At 36.2% G+C, this 24,982-nt stretch overlaps 2 protein-coding genes and 3 long non-coding RNA genes across 6 annotated transcripts; 3 read left to right on the top strand and 2 right to left on the bottom strand.

The window, feature by feature from the left end:
* Window positions 1–4,851: 4,851 nt before the first annotated feature.
* LOC112040758 (protein PIN-LIKES 1) lies at window positions 4,852–13,434 on the top strand. Its single transcript, XM_065776833.1, has 10 exons — window positions 4,852–5,191; window positions 7,028–7,191; window positions 9,444–9,523; window positions 9,660–9,784; window positions 10,303–10,424; window positions 10,757–10,996; window positions 11,573–11,665; window positions 12,281–12,381; window positions 13,079–13,175; window positions 13,411–13,434. The coding sequence occupies exons 1-10, from the start codon at window positions 5,050–5,052 to the stop codon at window positions 13,432–13,434; spliced, it is 1,188 nt and encodes a 395-aa protein (XP_065632905.1). The 5' UTR covers window positions 4,852–5,049.
* A 1,158-nt stretch (window positions 13,435–14,592) lies between these two features.
* On the bottom strand, window positions 14,593–15,900 carry LOC136068944 (uncharacterized). The gene is made up of 2 exons (XR_010630240.1): window positions 15,765–15,900; window positions 14,593–14,921 (listed from the first exon to the last, which is right to left on the bottom strand). It is a non-coding gene; the product is annotated as an uncharacterized LOC136068944 (long non-coding RNA).
* Window positions 15,901–15,966: 66 nt separating this feature from the next.
* Window positions 15,967–19,897, top strand: LOC112040759 (protein PIN-LIKES 1). Its single transcript, XM_065776857.1, has 8 exons — window positions 15,967–16,703; window positions 16,877–16,937; window positions 17,626–17,770; window positions 17,923–18,002; window positions 18,136–18,260; window positions 18,548–18,669; window positions 19,065–19,295; window positions 19,511–19,897. Exons 3-8 carry the CDS (start codon window positions 17,636–17,638, stop codon window positions 19,754–19,756), a joined length of 939 nt encoding a protein of 312 aa, XP_065632929.1. The 5' UTR covers window positions 15,967–16,703; window positions 16,877–16,937; window positions 17,626–17,635; the 3' UTR covers window positions 19,757–19,897.
* On the bottom strand, window positions 18,136–18,896 carry LOC136068947 (uncharacterized). Its single transcript, XR_010630245.1, has 2 exons — window positions 18,826–18,896; window positions 18,136–18,711 (listed from the first exon to the last, which is right to left on the bottom strand). It is a non-coding gene; the product is annotated as an uncharacterized LOC136068947 (long non-coding RNA).
* Window positions 19,898–19,986: 89 nt separating the features above from the next.
* LOC136068946 (uncharacterized) lies at window positions 19,987–23,141 on the top strand. Of its 2 annotated transcripts, XR_010630243.1 has the most exons (3): window positions 19,995–20,837; window positions 20,914–21,205; window positions 22,554–23,141. It is a non-coding gene; the product is annotated as an uncharacterized LOC136068946 (long non-coding RNA). The 2 variants fall into 2 exon arrangements; XR_010630242.1 differs by lacking the exon at window positions 22,554–23,141 and having other exon boundaries at window positions 19,987–20,837; window positions 20,914–21,542.
* The last annotated feature ends 1,841 nt before the right edge of the window (window positions 23,142–24,982 follow it).

The following is a 24,982-nucleotide window of genomic DNA, read 5'->3' on the forward strand; positions in this document are numbered from 1 at the left end:
AGGCGTAGAAATTTTATAAAGGGTATTAAAAATGCTGAGGGGGTGTGGGTTGATAGGATTGAGGATGTGGCCGAGGTGGCTGTACAGTATTTTGAGAATATATTTTCTGCTGGGAGATGTGACCGGGTGGAGGAATGCCTTAATGCTGTTAATCCTAGGATATCTGCTGATATGCTTAGTATATTATCTGATGAGTTTTGTGCTGAGGAAGTGAAGACGGCGCTTTTCCAGATGGGACCAACCAAAGCTCCGGGACCGGATGGTATGAATGCTCTTTTCTATCAGAAATTTTGGCATATTGTAGGTAATGATGTTACTAATGCTGTGTTGGATTTTTTGAATACTGGCCTTATGTTACCTGAACTAAATTATACCCATATTGTGCTCATCCCTAAGGTGAAGTACCTAGAAAAAATGTCTGACTTTAGACCTATTAGCTTGTGTAATGTTATTTATAAAATAATTTCAAAAGTGTTGGCTAACAGATTAAAGTTGATTTTGCCCCAATTAATTTCTCCCTTTCAGAGTGCTTTCGTGCCTGGCCGGCTGATAACTGATAATGTGATTGTGGCCTATAAAACTTTGCATGCGATGCATGGTCGGAAAAAAGGCAAAAAAGGGGCTCTTGCTCTGAAGTTGGACATAAGTAAGGCGTATGACAGGGTTGAATGGGTTTTTTTGAAGGGAATGTTGATCAAGTTGGGTTTTCCTCAAGGGTGGATTGACCGCATTATGGGTTGTGTTACTTCTTCCTCTTTCTCGGTTCGGATCAATGGTAAGGCATATGGTAATTTCAGGCCGACTAGGGGGCTTCGCCAAGGCGACCCGCTTTCCCCCTATTTATTTTTGATTTGTGCTGAGGCATTTTCATCTTTGTTGACCAGGGTGGAGGGGTTAGGCCGGATTCATGGTGTGTCCATTTGTCAGTATGCTCCTTCCATTTCTCATTTGCTTTTTGCTGATTATTCGCTCGTGTTTTGCCAAGCCAATCAGGAGGAAGTGCATGTGATTTCGGATGTATTAGAATTGTATGCTGTGGCTTCTGGTCAATGTATTAACTTTGAAAAATCATCCGTCTATTTTAGCAGCAATACATCGAGGGGGCAAAGGGATTGGATAAAGAATTCATTGGGGGTGGTGGAAGTGGACAAATTTGAATCCTACCTGGGATTACCCACGTTGATTGGCCGGTCAAAATATCAAGCTTTCTCCTTCCTTAAGGAGAGGGTTTGGAAGAAGATTCAGGGGTGGAAAGGGAAGCTGCTATCTAAGGCAGGGAAGGAGGTCCTTATCAAAGCCGTGGCCCAATCGATTCCTACTTACACGATGGGAGTGTTTCAACTCCCAACGAAATTGTGTAATGAATTAAACATGATGTGTGCCAGGTTTTGGTGGGGTCAAAGTGGGGATGCAAAGAAGATACATTGGAAGAGCTGGGAGTCCCTTGCTCAGCCAAAGAAGGAGGGTGGTATGGGATTCAGAGACATCCGAAGTTTCAACTTAGCTATGCTGGCGAAACAGGGGTGGAGAATGTTGACTAACCATGATTCTCTTCTCTATCGGTGTTTGAAAACCAAATACTTTCCCCGGTGCTCTTTTTTGGATGCGGTTGATCATCCAAAAAGCTCATATGTTTGGAAAAGCCTTCTTGCTGCTCAGCCTATTTTGAGGAGAGGTTGTTGTTGGCGTGTGGGTTCAGGATCTTCCATTCGGGTGTTATCTGACAAGTGGTTGCCTAGCCATCCCACAAATAAAATCCTTATTCCTCCGAATGTAGTTGTGGATGATTGGGTTGTGTCAGAACTAATTGATTGGAATACTTTCCAATGGGACCGAACTGTCATTGATGTGGTTTTTAGTAGGTTGGATGCTGAGGCTATTTATCGGGTCCCTCTGTGCAGACGATATGTTCCAGACGTGATGGTTTGGTTGCATAATAAAGATGGACGGTACTCGGTGCGTTCTGGTTATCATACAGCTAGGACTCTTGTGAGGGAGTCTAGCTTGGAAGGTGCTGGTTCCAATTTGAGGTCAAGTAGCGTTGTTTGGGCCAAAATTTGGAAGCTGCGCATCCCAAATAAGATCAAAGTCTTTATGTGGCGAGCTTGCCATAATATTCTTCCAACACTTGAAAAACTTCGGCAACGACAGATAGTTGAGAATGAATTGTGTCCCATCTGCAAACTAGGCCCTGAAACAATTCTTCATGCATTGTGGGAGTGTAATGCTGCTCAAGATGTGTGGGCTGGTTGCTCACAACGTGTGTTGCAGAAGGGGCTGACTGTACAAAGCTCTGTGATTCAGTTAATTGAGGAAATGTGGCATAAGATGCCATTGGATGTATTTGAGTTTTTTATAGTGCTCTGTTGGCTTCTTTGGCATCGTAGGAACAGGGTTGTGTTTGGTGGTTTGTTGCAGGAACCAGGCACGTTGATTGGGCGTGCTCGCTGTCTTCTTGCGGAGTTTGTGGAGGCTCGAACTCACCTTGCAATTCCTGAGTCTTCAGCCCATTCACATCGGTGGCAACCTCCTGTAGGAACGAGGTACAAACTGAACTTTGATGCCGCGGTTTTCTCGGATATTTCAGCCTCAGGTGTTGGGGTGGTTATTCGGAATGGTGATGGTCAGGTTATGGCTGCGATGTCAGCGAGGGGACCTGCAGTAACGGACAGTGATGAGGCGGAGGTCCTGGCTTGTCGGAGAGGGTTGGAGTTTGCAATGGAGGCTAGTTTTGGTGACTTAATCGTGGAAGGTGATAATTTGAATGTGATGCGGGCTATAGCTTCTAATCGATCAGATTGGTCTCGCTTGGGAAATCTTGTTGATGACGTTCATCTCTTGGCTGGAAGGTTGAGACGTGTGGACTTTCAATGTATTAGGCGTAGTGCAAATGGGGTAGCGCAAATGGGGTAGCGCATTCTCTAGCTCGTTTTGCTAGAAATATTAGTGAGGATTGCATGTGGCTGGAGGATACCCCTCCACCAGCTGCAGAAGCTTTGGTTGTAGACTCTTTGTCTCTTTCTAATTAATTGAAGTTGATTTTCCTTTCAAAAAAAAAAAAATAAAGATTATTGTGTAACATAACACCCCAACACATTGGAACATGCGAAACTTGTGGTGGCCCCGATCAATGTACATATTCAGTAATAATAATACACGCGTCAAATGTTTAAGACGCTTCTAAATTTTGAGGCATATTATTGATGAAGAATGGGACCAAGGGGTGGGTAGTGGGTATGTAGTTGGCACGCGCTGTGCAATATTTGATTGCAGTTGCACTAACAATAACACGGAGTGGGGCCAAAGCAAAACTTATTATTATATATTTATATGTTGTCACACCACTACAGCCCTACTACACCTACTGCCACTAACTAGAAACTTATTTCTCAAAAAACAAAAACCAAAAAACTAGAAAATCATACCCTGTGTGCTGTGTCTGTGTGCGCAAACACTGCATCAGCACGTGAACAACTTAATTTCAAGAATATATTATTATTAATTAAAACTATATTATTAATTAAAACTTATAAAAAGCAACACACATATTTTCTAGACATATACTATATATTTATAGTAATGGAAACGTGAAGCAGGTGTGTGTTGCTTTTTATAAGTTTTAATTAATAATATATTTTTGTGTTATGTATATAATATATATATAGGAGTATATTAGTACCTAATATAATAGTATAATTAATACTGCTTGAGGTTCCTAATTAATCATGCGTTTACATCTGGTTTGTAAAGCACGAGTTTGCTATTTTATAATATAAAAGCACGAGTTCGCATGTTGTATGCATATATGGACCAAATTACCTTGTTATTTCTGCAAAAGCGCATGTTGTATGGTCATCAGACTCATCACCTCAAAAATCGCGAAAGAAAGGACGTACAACACAACAGTCTCTAATCATATTAATATATGGAGAATAATTTGGCTCTGCAAGGATCTCTTCAGGCTGCAGGATGTAGCACTCATGACATGACATGACATGAGCAGTACTGAACTGAACACAAAAGTACGAAACTAACATACATATATACATACATTTCATGAGCTTGTCTCACGTCAGTGGAATCTGTGTTTGAGTTTATAACTTATTCTGCGTTATTAATTGTTGTTGTGGGATGTGTATTTGAGTTTATAATTTGCTATGCGTTACTAATTATTGTATATAGTTTTAGTAATGGTGTGAGTTTAACGAAACTAATAAAAGGCAAGTTGAGATGAGTGTAGAGATTTATGAAATACTAACAACTTACTACAAATATACAGTAGCACTACCGGATAGATTTATTTTTTTATTTAATTACTTACTGGAACTAATTAATATAATGGTGGTGTGAGTGAGTAGTATTCAGAGTTGAGACAGACACAATTAATACTGATTACGGACCCAGGAAGAGACAAATAAATATAATAAAAAGAAAGGTTGTTGCGGTGAAGAATGGAAGGTGAAGCACATGTTAATGTAGCTAGGATTAGTAGGATTCCATTCACTTCATTTTGTGGGATAATTGAGGAATGAAATAATAATCATGCATGATTTCTCCTCAAAGAAAAAAAAAAAAGCATGATTAATGAGTAATTATGAGGTTCCGGGTCGTGGTTTCACGGAATTGTGGACCCCACAGGAAGTGATAAGATTCCTTTCATTTTGGCTTTGGTTTGGTCCCAGATTAATTACTAATTTACAACTAGCTAGCTAGCATAGCTAATAGTGTACGTAGCTAGCTAATGCAATATGTTTTACAGTATTTCTTTCTCATATTATATATAATTGTTATTCTTCTCGATCTTTCTCTTAATAATAATAATAATTAAGTCACTTTTTGTTATTCTCCTCTTTATAAACGTGATTGATGTTGATGCTACTCTTCCAATAATACTACACAATTGACAATACACATGCTCTCTGTCTTCCTTCTCAGACTCACTATTTGTTATCTTCTCTCGCGTTTTCCATTCACAAACGTAAACAACAAATGTTGACTTTTCCAATATAGAAACGGGACAATAATTCAGTTAAAGGGATCGAGAGATGCATGTGTCATATATTTGCACACAGAAACACAAGGCCGCCTGAGAGTCTGATATTCTATACCTCCACTGGCATACTTGTTAGCTTGAATTTGCACAGGATATCGATCAATTACCAGCTCTGGTACCGTGTTAGTAGCTTGCTAGGTAAATTACTTCTTCTTTTCAGTAATATGCTGCAGCTGCATGAATATATATTGTGCATTTCATTATTATTCATTTTAGTACAAATTCAACTTCGCATTCCAGATCTACTTAAGGTGGTCTTCATTTGACAATTCCATTTCAACTCAATTGGCCTGTAAATTACTGGTCTTTAGCTGGCCGGTTGCTTTCTAGCTTCAGCTCTCTCTCTCTCTCATTATTCCAGTTTAGTACTGTATATTTTCATCTCTTATTCGTGAAAAAGAAAAATCATTTTGTCAGTGAGCTCTAGCTCAACTGTTACCTCTTATAAGTTCTGGCTGAGGGTGAAGCTGGGTTCAAAATTATCAACAACAAAAAAAAATTAAGGTATTCTAGACTTTACACCAACTCTAAGATGGCAACTTTCTGAGACATAATTTTGATGTGGCAATTGTGAAAGACTGTTTACCACTTTCACATGTGGCATGTGGCAAAGTTGTAGAACTTGATATTTTGGAATTTACAGGAAGATGGTGCTATTATTTTAGCTGGTTTTCAGCGTACGCTTCTCATATTTTGCATTGTACCTTTGACAGAAATCATTTACAATACAACAGGTAACAAAGTACTTTTATCTAAGTTAAGGAATCATTTAAAAAAAAAAATTGTTTATAGGTCATTGGGAAATAACTTTTGTCTAAGTTTAGGAAACATTTATGGCTTGTTTGGAAGTTTAGAGAGAGAGGAGAGTAGAGGGGAGTAGAGGGAAGGGGAGTAGTGGGGAGGAGAGTAGAGGAGAATGATTCACCTCCACCTTATTTGGATGTTTTTAAAATTAGTAAGGGGGAAGGGAGTAATTAGCCCTTCCCCTTGTGTAATTTTGTTAATATAATAAGGGTAAATTAGGTAATTTACTTGGTCAATAGTTTATGTACTCTACTCTCCCTCCAAATCTCTCCAATTTGAGAGAATTAAAATTGGAGGGTTAGAGGGAGTCCAAACCCCTCCAAACTCCTCCAAACCCTCCCCTCATTCTTTAAAAAACTTCCAAACAAGGTAATTGCATTACTCTCCCTCCCTCTACTCTACTCCCCCTCTTTTTTTAAACATCCAAACATGCCATTAAAGAATTATTATTGTTTGTAAGGTCATTAGGAAATATTAAAAAGAGAGAGAGAGAGAGAGTTGTCTGGTAAGCAGTCAAAACTCAAAAGTGATAATTAGGGGACATGATACTGCCTCTGATTGCGGAGAATTTCTGTTCTTTTTCTTGGCGGAAGATGTATATTTCAATCCAATCTTTAGAGCAATGGTTTGCATCCTTAGCATATCCATAATCCATGCATGTGACATGTAAAATCCAAAATTCAACAATTACTTGTTTTTAACAAAATTATTCATTATCTTATATATATATATATATATATATTCTAATTTAAGATTGGTTCTTTTAACTTTATCTATTTTACTTGAGAGAACATTCACTTTTTGTCTATCATGGAAGGGAGAGAAAAAAAGGAGTTTTCTTGGTAGAGAACAGTCTCAGACTGTTTCGAATTTTTGTTGAGAGAGAAGTTTATTATTTTCTAACGCGGTTTTAACTTTTAAATGCTCTAAACACTATAGTTATGTTGATGCTGTAAAGAAAACAGTGATTCTGACAAGAATAGACATTACCATTCACCGAAAAGTCAAACAATATATTAGGATTATACCTAATTGTAGAAATAATTAATAATGATAGAGATAGATGGTATATTTTAATCAACATGTTATCCTATATATGCATGCCCACCATATTTTGTTTGAAAATAGTAATGAATTGAACGTAGGGGTTGCTTTGGTCACTTTCCTTAGAGTGGAGAAACAGTGTCGGTGCGTGCGCAATGGAATTCCTAGATCTGTTCATTGTTGCATTGATGCCAGTTCTGAAAACGCTACTCATCACTGCCGTTGGATTACTGCTTGCAATAGACCGGATAGGTCTTTTGGGCCCAGAAGGAAGGCATCATTTGAACAATGTAAGTCATATACTTCCAGCGTTGTTTTTGTTTCAATGACACCCATGACCATGACCCATGCGCGTGCGCACATACACAACACAACACACCTTCTTTTTTTTTTCTTTTTTTCTTTTTTTTAAATTTTAATTTTAATTTTTATAATTCATCCCAACCCAATAAATTAAATTAAAACATGTCAATGAAAAGTGAAAGTGGAAGTGGGTGTTTAAAGAAGATTTGACTAGTGTTTCAATGCTTCTTTCCTTTGCGGGGGGTCACTCCCTGCTTTTAGCTTTTAGTTTGGGTCTTAGACGAGTGGCCATGGCGTGCCCTTTTTACAGGCTTATATATATATTTAATTAATGGGCGTCATAGAAATTTGACACTAAAGCTAAAATTATGAGTTTTGATTTGAATCCATTGAGAATTGTTCGCTTATTCAAGATGCACTTCCGTAAAAAGCTGCTACCAAGCCTCGTGTTAACATACTACTACTTGTTCTGTCTGTGTGGACAAAATTATTAAGGAAGTGAAACCGAAATAAAAGTATACCAACATCTTGAAATCAAAGTTGTGATCCTAGTCCTACATGATTATTTCAACATCTTGACAGCACTTATTTAAACAAACCTTTGTTTCATGTAGGACAGAGGGGAGTTCATTTTTATGAAACATAAGGTTGTTGTATAAACTTTAAAAAAAGAAGAAAAAAAGAAAAAAAAAGAAAAAAAAAAAGAGACATACCAGTTTCAATCTTTAGCTTGGAACATTCTATTAATTAAAATTATGATAAACATTCATGTGAGAGTTAGGAGGTTCGCGATACTATATTGGAGTAGTGAATAATTTTCATTACATACATCTAAGTACACTAATTTATGTTCAAGATTAAGGATTTAAAGAGCAATTCCTAGTATAATTTTTTTATATGAATTTAACAATACATAATAAATTTGCATTTTGAGAATTCGCTACAACAAAAAACATTTTTGATATTATGAATTTGAAATAATATTTTAACTCTACTTAAATCTATATATTAATAAAATTTAAATTCATCCATAAATTTCATCTATGGAAAGAATTTACTCCTTTCTTATACTTGATTCAATTCATTTAATTAAAAATCAAGGTCCAAATCCTTATCTTCAAATGCTTTAAACCATATTTATGCTAAAATTCCAGGTTCGGTTAGTAATTGTGCAGATGCCTCCTATATATTTCTGAAGGACATATTGTTATTCTACGCTATGCTTTGCTTTATTTCTATGTACAAAATCTTTTGTCTTTGCTCATCATCGGGAAAAATATTTTATGGAACTATTGCATGCAAATGGCTTCCTCATTGCATGTGAGGGAGTCAAGTGCAAAGATACATACATGATGGCTCCCCCAATTTTGTTTTTTTGTTTTGTTTTTTTTGAAAATTTATGTATACTACATATAAATATTCAACATTTTAATAATTTATCCTAAGAGCTACCCCAAAATATTTGAATTAATCCAACAATACTCTTAAAAAAAGAATTGTCCAATTGGTTTAGTAGTTATAGAGAAGGTATTTTATTTTTTCCAACTTTATTTTGTATTATAAAATGTGTTCTTCTATCTATTATAGTTTTGAATTGTTAATCTCTTTAAAAACTTCATTACTTCAAATGATTTTTTTTTTCACTCATTTTGGTAATTTATATTGAAAATGAAAACTTTAAGGATTTTACTATGAAATTTGGTAAAAGATGAATTTTATTCTATGAAAAATCATCATTGAATGAATTTAATTGTATGTGCAAGTTAGATCTTTAGACTGTGTAAGAGTGTGTGTGACCATGGGAGGTTGCTATCTCCCTTTTGTGCAAGTGTTGGTTGTCTATGTTAGGTGCAAATCCCACTCTTCCCCAAAATGATCACGCCATTGGCATGAGTTAAAGATCCCTCCTTTAGCCAGTGTTCCTTTTCCTTTGCTCACAGCTGCTCCACATGTATGGTAGACCCAACCATGCCATCATTCTCACATGCCTTGTCTAGTATAATGTACAATAATTTTGATAGAAGATACTAAGTTCTATGTGTTTGTGTGGGAGTTTATCTTGACTAATGAATAAGTACCACAACTTGTCCTCCCAAACAAAAACTTGTATACTCCCCTAGAGGGAGTCATTGCATACAGTGGTTCTATGAGATACTACTTCCTTTGCACTCCCATATTCACGCGCATATGCACTCACCCACCAAGGACTAACATTTTTTTAGTTTTATATATGTAACAGATTGTATTTTTTGTGTTCACTCCTGCACTCATGGTTAGCAACTTGTCTGAAACTATTACTTTCAGCAGCATGGTTACATTGTAAGTTTTATTATCTCCCTACTCCGCTCGATACTTTTTTTTTTTTGGGTTGGGGGGTGGGTGGGATCTCATCTAATTCAATGAAGCTATTTTTTCTTATCTTTTAAGTAACAATAGGACAAATGCAAATGTGCAGGTGGTTCATGCCAGTGAATATCCTTCTCACCTTTATTATTGGCTCAGCACTTGCATGGATACTTGTCAAAATCACCAGAACTCCTAAACATCTGCATGGCCTTGTAATCGGTTGCTGTTCGGCAGGTGCTTTTGGATATCTTTCTAATATTCTTCTGATATTCCGTGATGTCTTAATCCTTTTAACTAATTTTGATACTATGATAAATTACTAATTATCTCAAAGTAACTGTTAGAAAATTTGTAAATTTAGTGGTTAATTATTATAACATATTAGGATCCTCTCCATTCATTTGGGCTCTAGGGAAAAGAAAGAAGAAAATAAAATAATGTAGAGAGATAGAATGTAGTTCAGTCTAACAGTCTATGTTCGTGTGCGAAAATCATTGATAATTACATCTTTACTATTATATTGAACCCATTGTAGGGTATTTATGGAAGGCTAAATCTTAGGGTTACCTGACTTACAATACAAGTAAAATGAAGATTTCATTGCTTGCATTTTAAGTAGGATTAACGAATATGGACAATAGACTTAGGCCTTGACTAGGGTTTAGCCTTGATATCTTTAACAATATGGAAGGAAATATTATCCTTTCACAAGTTTGATATTTCATGGGGTTTTGTTAATGAAATGTGAACAGGAAATTTGGGAAACTTGCTTCTCATTATTGTTCCAGCAGTCTGTGATGAAACAAACAGTCCATTTGGGGATTCATCCACCTGCTCGACATATGGAGAAGCTTATGCTTCACTTTCTATGGCGGTATGATTTATAATTCTAATATTTTAAGTTGCCTAAAAGAGAAATTAACAATTTATGCTTATATGTATTCATTCACAGGAAAAAAGAAGTCATTGTATGAATTTAGGATGTCTGTCCATGCAATTTTAGCTACAACATGTTCCAGCTGGCAGTTGATTTGATTTACTACGTTACAGCCACTTTTTGAATGGCTTTCACTGACGATGTCTGTCTAAGAGAATTCCTACCTTTGCAAGAATGGAAATTCTTTAGCATGTCTTACTGCTCTTCATTTTTCAATGAGATTAATGTTATTTTTAACTTGTTATATCTTAATTACTCTAATGCTTCAGGTTGGAGCAATTTATATATGGTCTTATGTGTATATGATAATGCGGGTATATGCAAATAATACCATAAAAGATGTCAATACACATGACTCCACAATCAGCATAACGTTGTCTGGCGAAAGCGCAGAAACATTTCCAGAGACTTGCACAGAATCACTGCTTCCTTCAAGGGATTGTCCAAGCTCTGATGACCATTCAAATCAAGTTGATGTGACTCGTACTACATCTGAGGGGAAAGTAAAGGTTTTCCTAGCTAGCATTACTATCAAAAGCGACACATTGCCTCTTTTTTTCAGTACAAAGAAAATTTTCATTTGAAATCTGTTTTCTTTCTCAAAATGTATACCATCATTTGGATTTAAGAAGAGTGTAGTCATCAAATTGATCATAAAAATCCTATTTAGTGGAGGTATGCTTTTCTTAGCATTTGAGGATCAAAGGGAAGCTCTCCTTTATATATACCCCCTCCGTAGACCTAGCAAGTAAGCAGACACGCAGGAGAGGTAGATGTAGTTCTGATATAGGAAATCATAGATCCAGTAATTGTTGACTTGAATATATACAATAATATTCTATTTCACCTTTCCAGACAAATGAATGTCAAACATCATAATACATCTCCCTGTCTCCAATTGTGTGTCACGTTTGAGAAAAGAAAGCTTAAAGGAGCTGAATTCAGTCATTGAAGCATCTCAATGCAGTAGTTCCTTTATGACGTTATCCTTACCTATAACTATAAGAGAAAATTTCTCTTAATGTTGGTGGCTAATACTTTGTGATAAAGTACCACTTGTCCCAATAAAAAAAAAAAATCGGCAGGTGACTGTTCTGAATCAGATTATTCAGTGCATCAAGATGTCTGCAGGACAGATCAATCTGAAGATGTTGTTCGCACCATCTACCATTGGAGTGGTATGCTCATAATGCTTATTATATTCTGCATGATCAAAATATTTATGTTGTTTGGAAAGAAGGTATCTGTTTGTTTTCAGTCTATAATCCTTGCAAGATACCTGAGAGAGTTCTATTTAATAATATTATTTTTTTAACCCTACCAAGTTGACAAATTTGGTTGTTCGAATACATTTCAGTCTTCTGTCAGGAATACATTCATTGCAAGAACAGATAAATTATTTTACATTGTCAATAGCACTGCTATTTTTAAAAATACATAACTTGATCATACTTTTAGCCTTGATCAAATACACTCCCCATGAAGTTAAGGAATGATAGAGACTCATGTCAATCTTCTGTGAAATCAGTATAAAGATTGATTTTCCATGTGATTTTCCTCTGGCTAAAAAAATATTTGAATGTACTTTGGTTGTACTTCGAAGTCTGAAATCTCATATAAGAATTATTTCAAAATTTCATGCCATGCTCCAGCTCATTTAACAAGCAGCAGGCAAAAGACCTGTCTATGGCATGTTAGATTGTCTGTGTACTAAATTGAAACAAAGTTTGATATTGAGTTGTTACTTAATGTATGAATGGAACCATTAATTTACTACTTGTTTTCTTTTCTAGATTGCAGGGTTTATCATCGGAATAGTTTCTCCAATTCGAACGCTAATGATTGGTGATAATGCTCCGCTTCGTGTGATCATTAGTTCTGCATCTCTGCTGGGGTATTAATTATTACATACTCTGTACAGCTCCTGATGGTTGAGACTTGGGTTGATTATCGTGGCCCTGAGATTTCGCACATCAAATCCTTAAAGTTTCATATATGCTTGCAGGATATACGTTTATATAACATTTTTAATTTTCTTGCTCCCAACTTCCAAGAGATAGTCTATGCACTATCTTCTTTCACGCATTTGCCTTTTTATTAGCATCACATCTTCTAAGGTCTTTTCCCTGACTTGAAATGACAGAAGTGTGGCCTAACATGTCAAGGGCAAAAATTAGGTTGTTGAATTTATTTAGGGAATCTATGGGACAACACCTAAAGAATTGTATATAAGTTTTACCCATATGTCAATAATCCTTTTCAATTGTACATTACTCCATATCCAGGAAAAATATATTATCTTAGCGAACTGTAAGTATTATAACATCATCAACCACAGGATTTTTGGTCAATGTTGTCAAGCAACAAAGCCTCAATGGGCTCTTTAAAGGATATTTCAGTAGAGTATACTTTGGGTTTAGCTATCAGTTCTTCCCTAATCGCCCATTGATTTTTTTTTTTTTTTTTTTTTTTTTTTGAAAATCAGGAAAGCCATAAACAAAATTATTGAAGCTTGGTGTGAGGAAACCTTGTTAGGGTTTAGTTTAAGAATTGTGTGTATTATTCTCATCAGTTTTAAATCTGACTTGCAGGGAGGCAACAATTCCATCTATGACTTTGATAGTGGGAGCAAACCTGCTAAAGGGTAGTTTAAACTTCCTTTTTCCATATATTTTGAGTTTAGCTCATGTATGCTGAGTTATGGAATGCATTCATTCAAATGGAATTTCATTCCACATATTAACTTTGGATTTTAAACATATACAAACTGAAGCATTTCAGGAGTTTATAGGTAATATGGCAAGAGGCAAGTGCCAATGGCCTTGCCTAAGCTCACTCTCTTTTCACATTCACACAAGAAGGAATGGATCATTGAACTTACAGAATAAGATTCTAACCTTTTGAACTCTGTGTTTCATTCTAGTGGACAGCCAAAGTTTTAGCTTAGTAACAGCAACATTAGGCCAAATCATACATTTCAAGCACACAGACAAGTTATATATTGTGTATTGGAATCCAGGCGTCAATAACAAAGGATGAATGACTGCTACTTCTTTAACATACTCAGTTAAAAAATCTAGTGGTCTCTTCCAACATGAAACCTCTGCTGAAAGCTAAAAAAACAAGGTCTAAGGCTTCCGGAAATATATGAATATCTGCAGTCCTAAAAACTGAATGGCCATCTGAACCTGAAGAAAAACAGTTGGCACCTTCTGTAGCTAGGGCCACTGTACTTCTGTGAATTATCTTAAGCTCGATGAGCACCAAAAATTCTAGAGTTTTAAAAGAGAACAATAATAAAAGGATGCTACTGGCAACAAGATCATAAATGCAGAGGACAAGGCAAAGAATCAAGAATGTTTAAACCATAAAAGTTCATCATACCTACACTCATTGCAGGTGGAAGTGCATACTGAAGCATTAGAATAAATTGATATAATGAACTTGATCCCACCATGCCCCAACTGTGTGCAGCTTTCACAATAACAACACCCAAGAGCGGCAATATAATATACCGGATTACTATAACACCTACAACGAGTAACACGCCTACTTCTGATCTTCTTAAACCTAAAAGATAGAAGATGTAGTGATTAGGACAAATAAAACTTATTGAGATGAAAATTTGAAATTTATTTTGCCAATTTGAGGCAGAACAGTCTAAATCAAGGTAAGCATGAAAAATTAAATCAGTTTAGAAANAAAAAAAAAAAACTTAAATTTTAGATTTCAGTAAGGTCACACAGATTACATTCTCTCTTATAATGTTGCTTTTTTTTTTTTTGTGTGGATAAATTTAGCCTTCCATACAATATATAGACATACATTATTAATTTATAAAACAAGTCCAACCCCAACAAAGTAAAAATATAAGATCAAACATAAATGTTATTATTTACAGCTACTGGCTAAATTTTGTCAAAAGCTTTATAGCTTAGCCCGCACAGCTTGATCTCCTTTATTAGAAAAACAACACTTCAAATTTTCCCTCCCTCATTGTCACTATCAAATTATATATATATATATATTGATTATATATACACACACAAATTAAATGTAAAATATCTTAGAAATTAAAAATAAAAATTGACTCAACGTTCCGATATGGTTCATGCCAATGCTCAAAATAATTAAACTGTAAACATCACACTCAAAATGGGGGAATTCTTGTCCAACAAAGAGTCAAAACAATAAAGAAATGCAAACCTCACCTTTTGGAACTAAAATTACATTTATGCTATATAGCCTTGCGGTGGTACGACCATGGAATGACACAAGGTTATTTAAAACAAATCTAGAGGAATATAAATTATGAGACAATCCACATGTAGAAGGTTGACCACAGTGTAAGAGAGAATGAAGCCACAGCATATGTCCATAGCATGATAACAGAACATTCACTCTCACCAGCCTCAAACAACTGAGTAATCGTACCTGCCAAGTTCATACGAGTGGCAAACACAATAAGAATATTCATATGAAAATTATTAATGAAGAAAGGACTTGGGCGGTTCTACAGTGGAAAATCGAAGAAATGAGAGGATAAAACTTCCTTTTTCCATATATTTTGAGTTTAGCTCATGTATGCTGAGTTATGGAATGCATTCATTCAAATGGAATTTCATTCCACATATTAACTTTGGATTTTAAACATATACAAACTGAAGCATTTCAGGAGTTTATAGGTAATATGGCAAGAGGCAAGTGCCAATGGCCTTGCCTAAGCTCACTCTCTTTTCACATTCACACAAGAAGGAATGGATCATTGAACTTACAGAATAAGATTCTAACCTTTTGAACTCTGTGTTTCATTCTAGTGGACAGCCAAAGTTTTAGCTTAGTAACAGCAACATTAGGCCAAATCATACATTTCAAGCACACAGACAAGTTATATATTGTGTATTGGAATCCAGGCGTCAATAACAAAGGATGAATGACTGCTACTTCTTTAACATACTCAGTTAAAAAATCTAGTGGTCTCTTCCAACATGAAACCTCTGCTGAAAGCTAAAAAAACAAGGTCTAAGGCTTCCGGAAATATATGAATATCTGCAGTCCTAAAAACTGAATGGCCATCTGAACCTGAAGAAAAACAGTTGGCACCTTCTGTAGCTAGGGCCACTGTACTTCTGTGAATTATCTTAAGCTCGATGAGCACCAAAAATTCTAGAGTTTTAAAAGAGAACAATAATAAAAGGATGCTACTGGCAACAAGATCATAAATGCAGAGGACAAGGCAAAGAATCAAGAATGTTTAACCATAAAAGTTCATCATACCTACACTCATTGCAGGTGGAAGTGCATACTGAAGCATTAGAATAAATTGATATAATGAACTTGATCCCACCATGCCCCAACTGTGTGCAGCTTTCACAATAACAACACCCAAGAGCGGCAATATAATATACCGGACTACTATCTAAAATTTAAGTTTTTATTTTTTATTTTTTATATTTTTTTATTTTATAATTTTATAGAAAAAGGTACATTACAAATGGCCATATTACTTCAAGGTGCAAGAAAGTACAATTTATCTATAACTTTTAATTCAAAAGAAAAAAATATTAAAAGAAGAGAAGAAAGCAAGTAAAGTTAAGTGGCATTAATTAAAATATAGATAGGACAAGAGAGAAAGAAAAGCAGCATATGAAAGGATGAGGTAGGAAGGTAACAGGAAGGAGGAGTAAGTTTTGAAACGATACGGAAAGAAGCATAGCGTTCAGACATAAGAGTGATGCCATTCACAAGACACACAGAAAGAGTGAGCAGGCCCTTGGGTGCGGTGTTTCCTTTTCCACAAACATCCAAAATCTCACACTTATATTTATTAGAGAGACGACAAACTTTATTACCAATTGGTGGAGCTCAGTCACACAAATACAAATACTATTTTTTTGGTATTTTAAGTTCTTTCTCTTGGGGCTATTGGCTTTATATTTATAATTACCTGCATGTACGTAAATAATAACACATCGTCACATTAAAACTTCAGTTCTGGTTTCAACAAATTCGGAATCCAAAGACAAGTTGGAGGTGCGACAAAAGTATTAAAATGGACTCACTTCTCCTACTCCATAGCTCACATGACATGAACTAGCATTGAGCGTATTAACTAGCTTAGCTTTACCCATGCTCCTCTCCTTAACTCTTATTATATCCTCTCTCCCTCTACCTGCACCTTATTTCTAACAAACAACAATAAACCAAATTGAGCAGGTTTCACTTAACTCTTTTTTCCATGCATTTGCATGGCCACTTTCAAATTCACTATTTATCTTCCCCTACTATGACTTGAACATCAACACGTAGTTAGCTAGCTAGCATGGTATGTACATTTTCTCATTTACTATAATCAAGTTGTTGTCAACCAATTTGCTCTCTCTCTTCAGTTCTGCAGGGCTCAAGGATCATTTCTCTCTCATCTCAACTTCATTCCTAGCTAAATTCTTTGTAAGTTTTTTCTCATATAAAGAGCAGAGGAGCACAATTTTTTTTTTCTTGAGAAAAAAAAAGAGAAAAGAATGATAATTCCAGTGAACGACTATTTCTCAGCATATACATTTGTTTTGGCAACTCATTGTGTATCTGTAAATTGTTGTATAAGTTGTTGCACATACCCTTTTATTGCGTATTATTGTCTATGTCTGTATGACTCTGTATGTGTTGAATGTTTAAATTCGGTCTATTTGTTGATTTAGGGAAAAATGTGTTCCTCCGTAACCAGCTCATAGTACTGGTGCTGCTGGATCTTACATAGAAAGTATAGAGAACATTTCTATATAAATATACTCTTACCCTGGTTTAATAAGCTATTAGTCTAGGATTTAGCACACTACAAATACCCTACTACCATGGGTTCATAATAGTAATACATATAGCTTAATGGTAAATATGTTGACATTCCTTTGTGGATGTTGGTGTCAAGCCAAGCCACATGAATTCCCAGCGTTCTCTTTCTGCCTTCTTTATTTTCTTCGTCATATTTTTTCATATACTATATCATACTATCAAATTATCAATGTTATATCACATTTTCTGATATTTTATCAAAGTAATGTCTTATCTTTTCTAATATGATGTCAAAGTCATGTCTCATCTTTTCTAACGCTTTTAAGTGGTTTACTTAATGTCTTGGAAGAATCGTCACAATGGGGCTTGTGGATTTATTTTTTGTTGCATCTGCTCCGGTTTTGAAAGTGCTATTGTTGACTGCACTCGGCTCATTTCTAGCACTGGAGCATATAGATATCTTGGGGGAGAATGCGAGGAAGCAATTAAATACTGTAAGCAATAGTTCTTGCACTCCAGTTCCATTCATCTATAATCCTTAGGCTTAAAGGCACGAGGCTTACCAATTAAACAAATAAATGCTTAAAAAAATGGTAAATTCCTGAGACTGGATGGACTAACAGTCACACGCTCTGTTTCCTGATAGGTGGTATTTTTTGTGTTCAATCCGGCACTTGTGAGTAGCAACCTGGCTAAAACAATAACTTTTGACAGCATTGTTTTGTTGTGAGTATCACTCTGATCACTGATCACTGAACACGTACCTATGTTTTTTATGGAATGTGCTGTTTTATTTATTTAAAGTTATCTGTTTTCCCTTTCATCTCATGTTTTGTTCAAACTTTAATTAAATATGTAGGTGGTTCATGCCATTCAATGTTCTGGGTACATTCTTAATTGGCTCAGCACTAGGTTGGGTGCTGATTAAAATCACAAGACCTCCCCAACATCTGAAGGGCCTGATATTGGGTTGCTGTGCGGCAGGTAGCCACCTATAAAATCCTTTACAACATGAACCATCATTTTCAACCAAGGAAACTATGGACACCAGAATTGCCATATGTTTGTGACAGTGCTGTGTTTGCCTATCAGCCTAGTCCTCTACCAACAAATTGCAGTCTTTGGCAAAGAGCCCTGTGATTTGGTAGCATTGTTCAATTCTTCCAATTGGGAGAACCTGAGTTTGTATACCCCTTGTTATAAGGGGAATAGAATATAATTCATCCCTTGGGTAAAATATATAAGTTCATGTTTTGGGTTGATGTGAACAGGGAATATGGGAAATTTGCCGATAATTATCATCCCAGCAGTATGTAGAGAGAAAGGTAGTCCATTTGGAGCACCTGATGTCTGCCATACATATGGAATGGCTTATGCTTCACTTTCTATGGCGGTATGCAGTTTCATTAGCTTTGTCTGTATTGATTCAGGATAACTGTACATAATCTTAATCATAAAAATTTGCATAATATGTACTAATCAACCTGACTGCTCATCAATTTTATAAGATTCAGATTATGAGACATCATTTTGATGGGTTGAAACCTACCACACATTCTAACCTTTGGCATAGCAATTTTCTCAAAAAAGCTATCATCCATGGTTTCACAATGAGCATCTGCATAAATACATTGACAAATATAGTTATTAGAGGAAATTAAGTGGTGAAGATTCTTATTTCTTATATTGCATTCACCACAAGTAAAGCATCACTATATATGCATGGTGGTGCATGAACATAATCCTTAAGCATGACGATGATTGACATTCTTTTATTGGGTTCTTCAGATTGGAGCCATCTATTTGTGGTCCTATGTTTACAATATTGTGAGGATTTTCTCAAGTAAGGTCAACGAAAAAGTCAACGCAGATGAGTTCACTAGCAATAAGAAGCCTAGCGGGGCCACTTCAAAATTACTCCATGGGAATTCCTCAGAAGCAGTTCTTCCTTCAGAAAACTGTTCTGTCTCTGTGGACAATTCAAATAAACTAATGCTTCCTTCTGAGGAGGAAAAGAAGGTTGCTCCCTCCGCCTCCTTTGCTAAAAATGAGATTTATTATGATTTTGAAGTTCTTACCTTAGAAGTTTAACAATTGTTTTTAGAAGGGGTGAGGGGTGGGAAGCTCATTACGCAATCATCATAATCTAAATAAATGTAGTTATTAGTATTATTATTATTTTGTTCTTGTTGTTGTTCTTCTTCTTATTTAAACATTTCACACTTTCATGACAGGGACCAATCTTATATGCAATTAAGCACTACTTAAGGGTGTTTTCAAGAAAGATCAATCTCAAGGCATTGTTTGCACCTTCAACAACTGGAGCGGTATCTTTTTGGTTCTTTTATCTCACCAAGGCTCTCTCTTTCTCTGTGTGTGTGTGTGTGTGTTTTTGTTTTTGGCCTGAACCATATCTAGTTCTTTCAATCATCAGGAAATCATGTTCTTTAGAACTGATGACAATTTTTATAAGTCTTTAGGAAGAGAAAGGAAATCAGCTCTTAGAAAGAAAGAGGAAAGCATGTTCTTCTTTTCTTGCTAACGTATGTGTTCCATAAATATAATTAGCCTTTTTGCTAAAATATGTTTTGAACATGTTACATAACACATTGAGGAAAGTACATAGTTGTGTCCAAATTTATTGGCTTTAGCATTTTTTTTTTTTTTTTTTTTTTTTTTAAAGTTGAAAAATGGTGTGTGTGTTAGAGAGAGAGAGAGAGAGAGAGAGAGAGAGAGAGAGAGAGAGAGAGAGAGAGCCATTTTCTTAAAGCATGTATTGTGATGCATACAGGTTTCTGAATTTTACTTCAAAGTTCTTAACTGGTCTCCTAATGTGTAACTGCAGGTTGGGATAATACCCTGGTTAATATTATCTACCAGGGTGAGCAAATTTGTTTGTCGACTCCTCAAGTAGAAAAAAGATTATGGTGCTTATTATCTTCTCATCAGAAAATGTGTCATTTCTGTTTTCTGAATTTCAAGGAAGAAAAAACTTTTGCAATCAATTCCTGTAACAATCTACATTATTTTGTTTTTATTTATTTGGCTTGCATGTAAGTTTAGATTATGGAGTACAACAACAAGAAGAAGAAGCCTTAGAGCCTGTTGGTCATGGAGTTCAAAAATTGTTGTTTAAAAAGATATGAAAACTGTGGTTTAAAAAGCGTCATTGAAAAACGTGTTTTTAGTGTTTATAAAACAAAAAAAAAAAAAATAGTGTTTGGTATCATGGTTTAAATAACATGTTTCAGTGTTCAAAAAACATAAAAATATGTTTGGTACGTGTGTGTTTGATTTAAAAAAAAAAAAACTGACACCTGTACGAAATATCAATTTTTTAATTCAGGAGAGAGAATACATCTTATATTCTCGTTGCCCTTTTTCCCTTCTCTTCTCTGAGAGCAGAAAACAAAACCCATGCTCCTCATCTCTCCATCGACGCAGCTCCTTGATCCACGGCTGTGCTTCGCGTTCCCCAGATCTCTTCTCCACCTTCAGCACTCCAAGACCCAGTAACGAATTGAGCTTTTGTTGCCGATGACCCATCACTCCAAGATCCAGGTTTGAATCTCACCAAAGCTTTTGGTTATGATTTTGAGCAAGGAGTTAATGTGATTGACTGAGGTTGGTGATACAGTGTAAGCTGAGTGTGTAGAAGACGCTTTTGGATGGGTCGGTGAGGATTTTTAATGGCGTTGGATTGAGTAATCAATGGTGTGGTGATCCGTTGTGAGGGAGAGACCTTTGACTACGGTCATATGGGCTGGTGAGGGGAGTTACGGTGGCGGGTGAGATTAATGCCGCTGGGTTAAGCTCTGACTATATGGGTGAGATGAGATCTAGGTAGTTGCAGATGGATTTGGCGTGAAGAGGGCAGAGGATATCTATGAGAGGAAGAGAGGAGACAATACACAGAAATGTCTGACCAGGTGGGCCCATACAGTGTTCAAAATAATTACCCAATTGTCACTAAACACTAGTGTTTGTTGTTTAAAAACAGGCCAGAGGTGATTTCAAAACCATCATTTTGAAAATGGGTTTTTGAACAATGTTTTCCAAACAACCCTGAACACGAATGGATGACCAAATGCATTTTTTTTTTTTTTTTTGGACACTAGTATTCAGTGTTTAAATATTGAACACTAATGTTTAAAATGGATAACCAAACGGGCTCTTAGTCTGAAGTTTTTGGTTAGAAAATTTGCCTATTTTAAAACACATTTCTTATATTAGTAAAAGAAATTCAAAGTACCAGATTTTGATGTGCTCTTGGCGTGACAGAATTTTGTTCTAGAAATATTAGCATTTCTATAGTTTGCTACGTTGTTTACAAAAGACCATACATGCTCATTCCTGACTCTTGGAAGTATTGAGCTCTTCAAAGTTCAGACAACACTTTTGACTTTAACACGCCCACTAGCTTTGCTCAAAATATAAGCATAAAAAAATGAAAAAACATTCTCAAATATGTAAGTGTTTTCTTCAGTTTTCTAGTACTTCTAAACATTCAATCAGAAACTACATTGGTTATCGAAAAGTAGGAATGATCATATGTATCGTATTGCCTTTGGTTTCCACTTTCCACATCATAGCTGCTTCCGTTTAATAGTCCATGTAAAAGTCGTACCAGTTCAGTTTTGCTTCTAAACTAGTTTCTAGTTTGTACAGCCGAGTGTACATCAAAAAAAGAAAAAGAAAAAAAGTTTATAGTTTGTACAAAATATGAGCTTCTAAAGAATAACCAGATAGGCCATAGCCAAAAGTGCAATACAACAGAGGGTACATCTGCCATACATACGCTACAAGACTGGTGGTGTTTCAATACAAGGGCCTAGGGCATTGTTATTGAAAATTCCAAGAGGAAGATAGACCATGAAAGACAGGGTGACCCATTACAACAAGTACATCATTTGCTTCCAATGGGCCTATGTGATGTTTCATTACTCACATATCTTGTAGTATATATAAGTGATGAGCTTTTTCAACAGCTATGCAATGCAATTGTGATAAACTTTGTTGCCTTTTCCATATTCCTATATTGATATTTGATAACGAAAAATATACATATTATTAATTTGTGGTTTCATCAAATTTTAAAAAATTGTTGTTCACTTTTTGAAATCTTCTTGTAGTTAAAAAGTCTCTTAACGTGAATACTGCATCTCCCACAAGAAGTCAAAAGCCATTTTATTTTGCTAAAAAATATCATAATTATTTGCTTATTTGATATATCTTAATTTTATTCCTATTCATTGATTAATGCTATTTCTTCTAAAGCATCCTTGTGGGGCCAAAGAATTTGGCATCCCCGGCCTATTTTATATTGAGCCCAAGCCCCACGTCAAGAAGGAAGGAATGTCCGAAGACGAACGAAGAAAACTCAAATTGCCGAGGAACATCGTCGAGGATAATCTTGTTCTCGGTGAACCAAGATCATAGAAGGGAAGAGCGGCACGCCATCAAATGCAACCTCCCAGAGCATTCCAAAAAGAAGGACGAGTACAATGAGCCAGCCATGGGAGCATGGTGGAGGAGCAATTCAAGGAGAAATTGTCATCTTCGCATTAAATGTCTACAACTAACGTCCTAACCGCATTAATGAGAAAATGACCCCTGAGCAGTGCTACTTTGGTTATCGCAACTCACAGAACGCTAGAGAGGGTGTCTGATGAGATAGACACTTAAGTATAGGCTTGGATGATCAACAAGTGAAAGGCCAAGATCGTCTAAAGAGGACTATATAATAAGAGAAACCTACCATAGAGAGGAGGTTGGAAAAAAGGGAGAGAAATCACTATAGCAATCTCAAGAACTCCTGTAACCATTATCATCCAATATATACAAGAGCAGAGCTCCTCGGATTGTGCCAAGGACAAACTTTCTTTGATAAACTCAGTTCATTTCTATTTGATCGTCATGAAAATCCATTTTAATTGTTATCCATGCACTAAAGTCTAGCTCTTTGACCCACTCTTTACAAATTTATTGTACTGGACTCACTGAGCCAAGATCCCATATATTTTGGGCTCGGTCTGAAAATCGTGACCCTACAATTGGCGCTATCTATGGGGAAGAGCTTGTGTGCTACTGAGTGCAACGGTTAGTTAAGAAAAGATTAGGCCCCCATCAGTAAGAGTTCCTAGGGAAAGCCATTATGGTGGCCAATTTACTATGTGAATAAGACACTACATGAGGCACACATAGTTGTTGTCCTAACTCAGCTTCTACTTAGGTCTATACTCCAAAATGCGGATTATACGGGGAGGATTGCTAAATGGGGCACAGTTCTAGGGGCTTCTGATATCAGGTACATGCCTCGTACTTCTATAAAGGGTCAGGTCCTTGTGAATCTGGTGACCGAGTTCGCTGGACCTCCGTTAGAGGAAGTGGCAGCAACACAGAGTGATTCAAGGGGCTCCGTGGCGGGGCTAGTTCTGGAAGGTCTATATTGATATCTTCTAATCTACTGAAGTGGTTAAGCGGAAGCTTAGCTATGACGGGTTCTCGGACCTCCTACTTTGGAGGAATTAATACACACTGGCAATTATCTAAGTGTTAGACAGAATCAAGGTTTTGCATGGCTCCTCGGAGCAGAAACCTATGGGGAAACTAATAACTTTTGACAATTATCTAAGTGTTAGACAAAACCAAGGTCTTGCATGGTTTCTCGGACCACAAACCTATGGGAAAACTAATAACTTTTGACAATTATCTAAGTGTTAGACAGAACCAAGGTCTTGCATGGCTCCTCGGACCATAAACATATGGGAAATCTAATAACTTTTGGCAATTATCTAAGTGTTAGACAGAACTAAGGTCTTGCATGGCACTTTGGACCACAAACTTATGGGGAAACTAATAACTTTCGGCAACTACCTAAGGGTTGAACAGAATTGGGGTGTTGTACGGATCCTTGAACCACAGCCCTTGAGGAGATTAACTACTTCAAGCATCTATTTAAGTGATGAGCAAAATCTAAAAGGAGTCTAGCTCTTCGAATCGCCTACCCTTTCCCCACTCAACAAAGATGTAAACAAAGGTCTTGCATGGCTTCTTAGACCACAAGCCTATGGGAAAACTAATAACTTTTGGCAACTATCTAAGTGTTAGACAGAACCAAGGTCTTGCATGGCTCCTCGGATCACAAATCTATAAGGAAATTTGCATTGTGAGCTTAACATTTTTTGTTACCCATTCAATAAAAGAAGAACCTCAGCTATGTCGGGTCCCTCAGACCTTTTGCTAAGAAGAACCTTGGGTATGTTGGGTCCCTCAGATCTCCTGCTAAGTGTTAAGCAAAGCCTTAGCCATGCCTGAGTCCTCGGACCACATGGTTTGGAAAAATTAATGCTATGACATCTCTTTACAAGTGCTCAAACAGAATCTAAGGCATGCATGGATCCTCGGACCAGATGCTTGGGAAAAACTAACGCTCTGACGTCATTATAAATGTCGAACAGAGCCTTAATACCCAATGGTCCCCTCTGATCACTTACTTTAAATCCAACATTCTTTGATGGTTGCACAGTTTACGGTATATAGCACAGGGTTATGTTCCTAATTATTCCTACATAGTTAACATATTTAAAATTAGCAGCCGGGTGCTACTGTCGGTTTTATTAAAATTAGGGTGACAACTTTTTGTTACCGTTAACAACATCAATTCTAAGCCCCATTGTAGGGAAAAATAACAATACACCCATTAA

Source organism: Quercus suber, unplaced genomic scaffold, assembly GCF_002906115.3.
Source record: "Quercus suber isolate HL8 unplaced genomic scaffold, Cork oak 2.0 scaffold_143, whole genome shotgun sequence".
Classification (NCBI taxonomy): Eukaryota; Viridiplantae; Streptophyta; class Magnoliopsida; order Fagales; family Fagaceae; genus Quercus; species Quercus suber.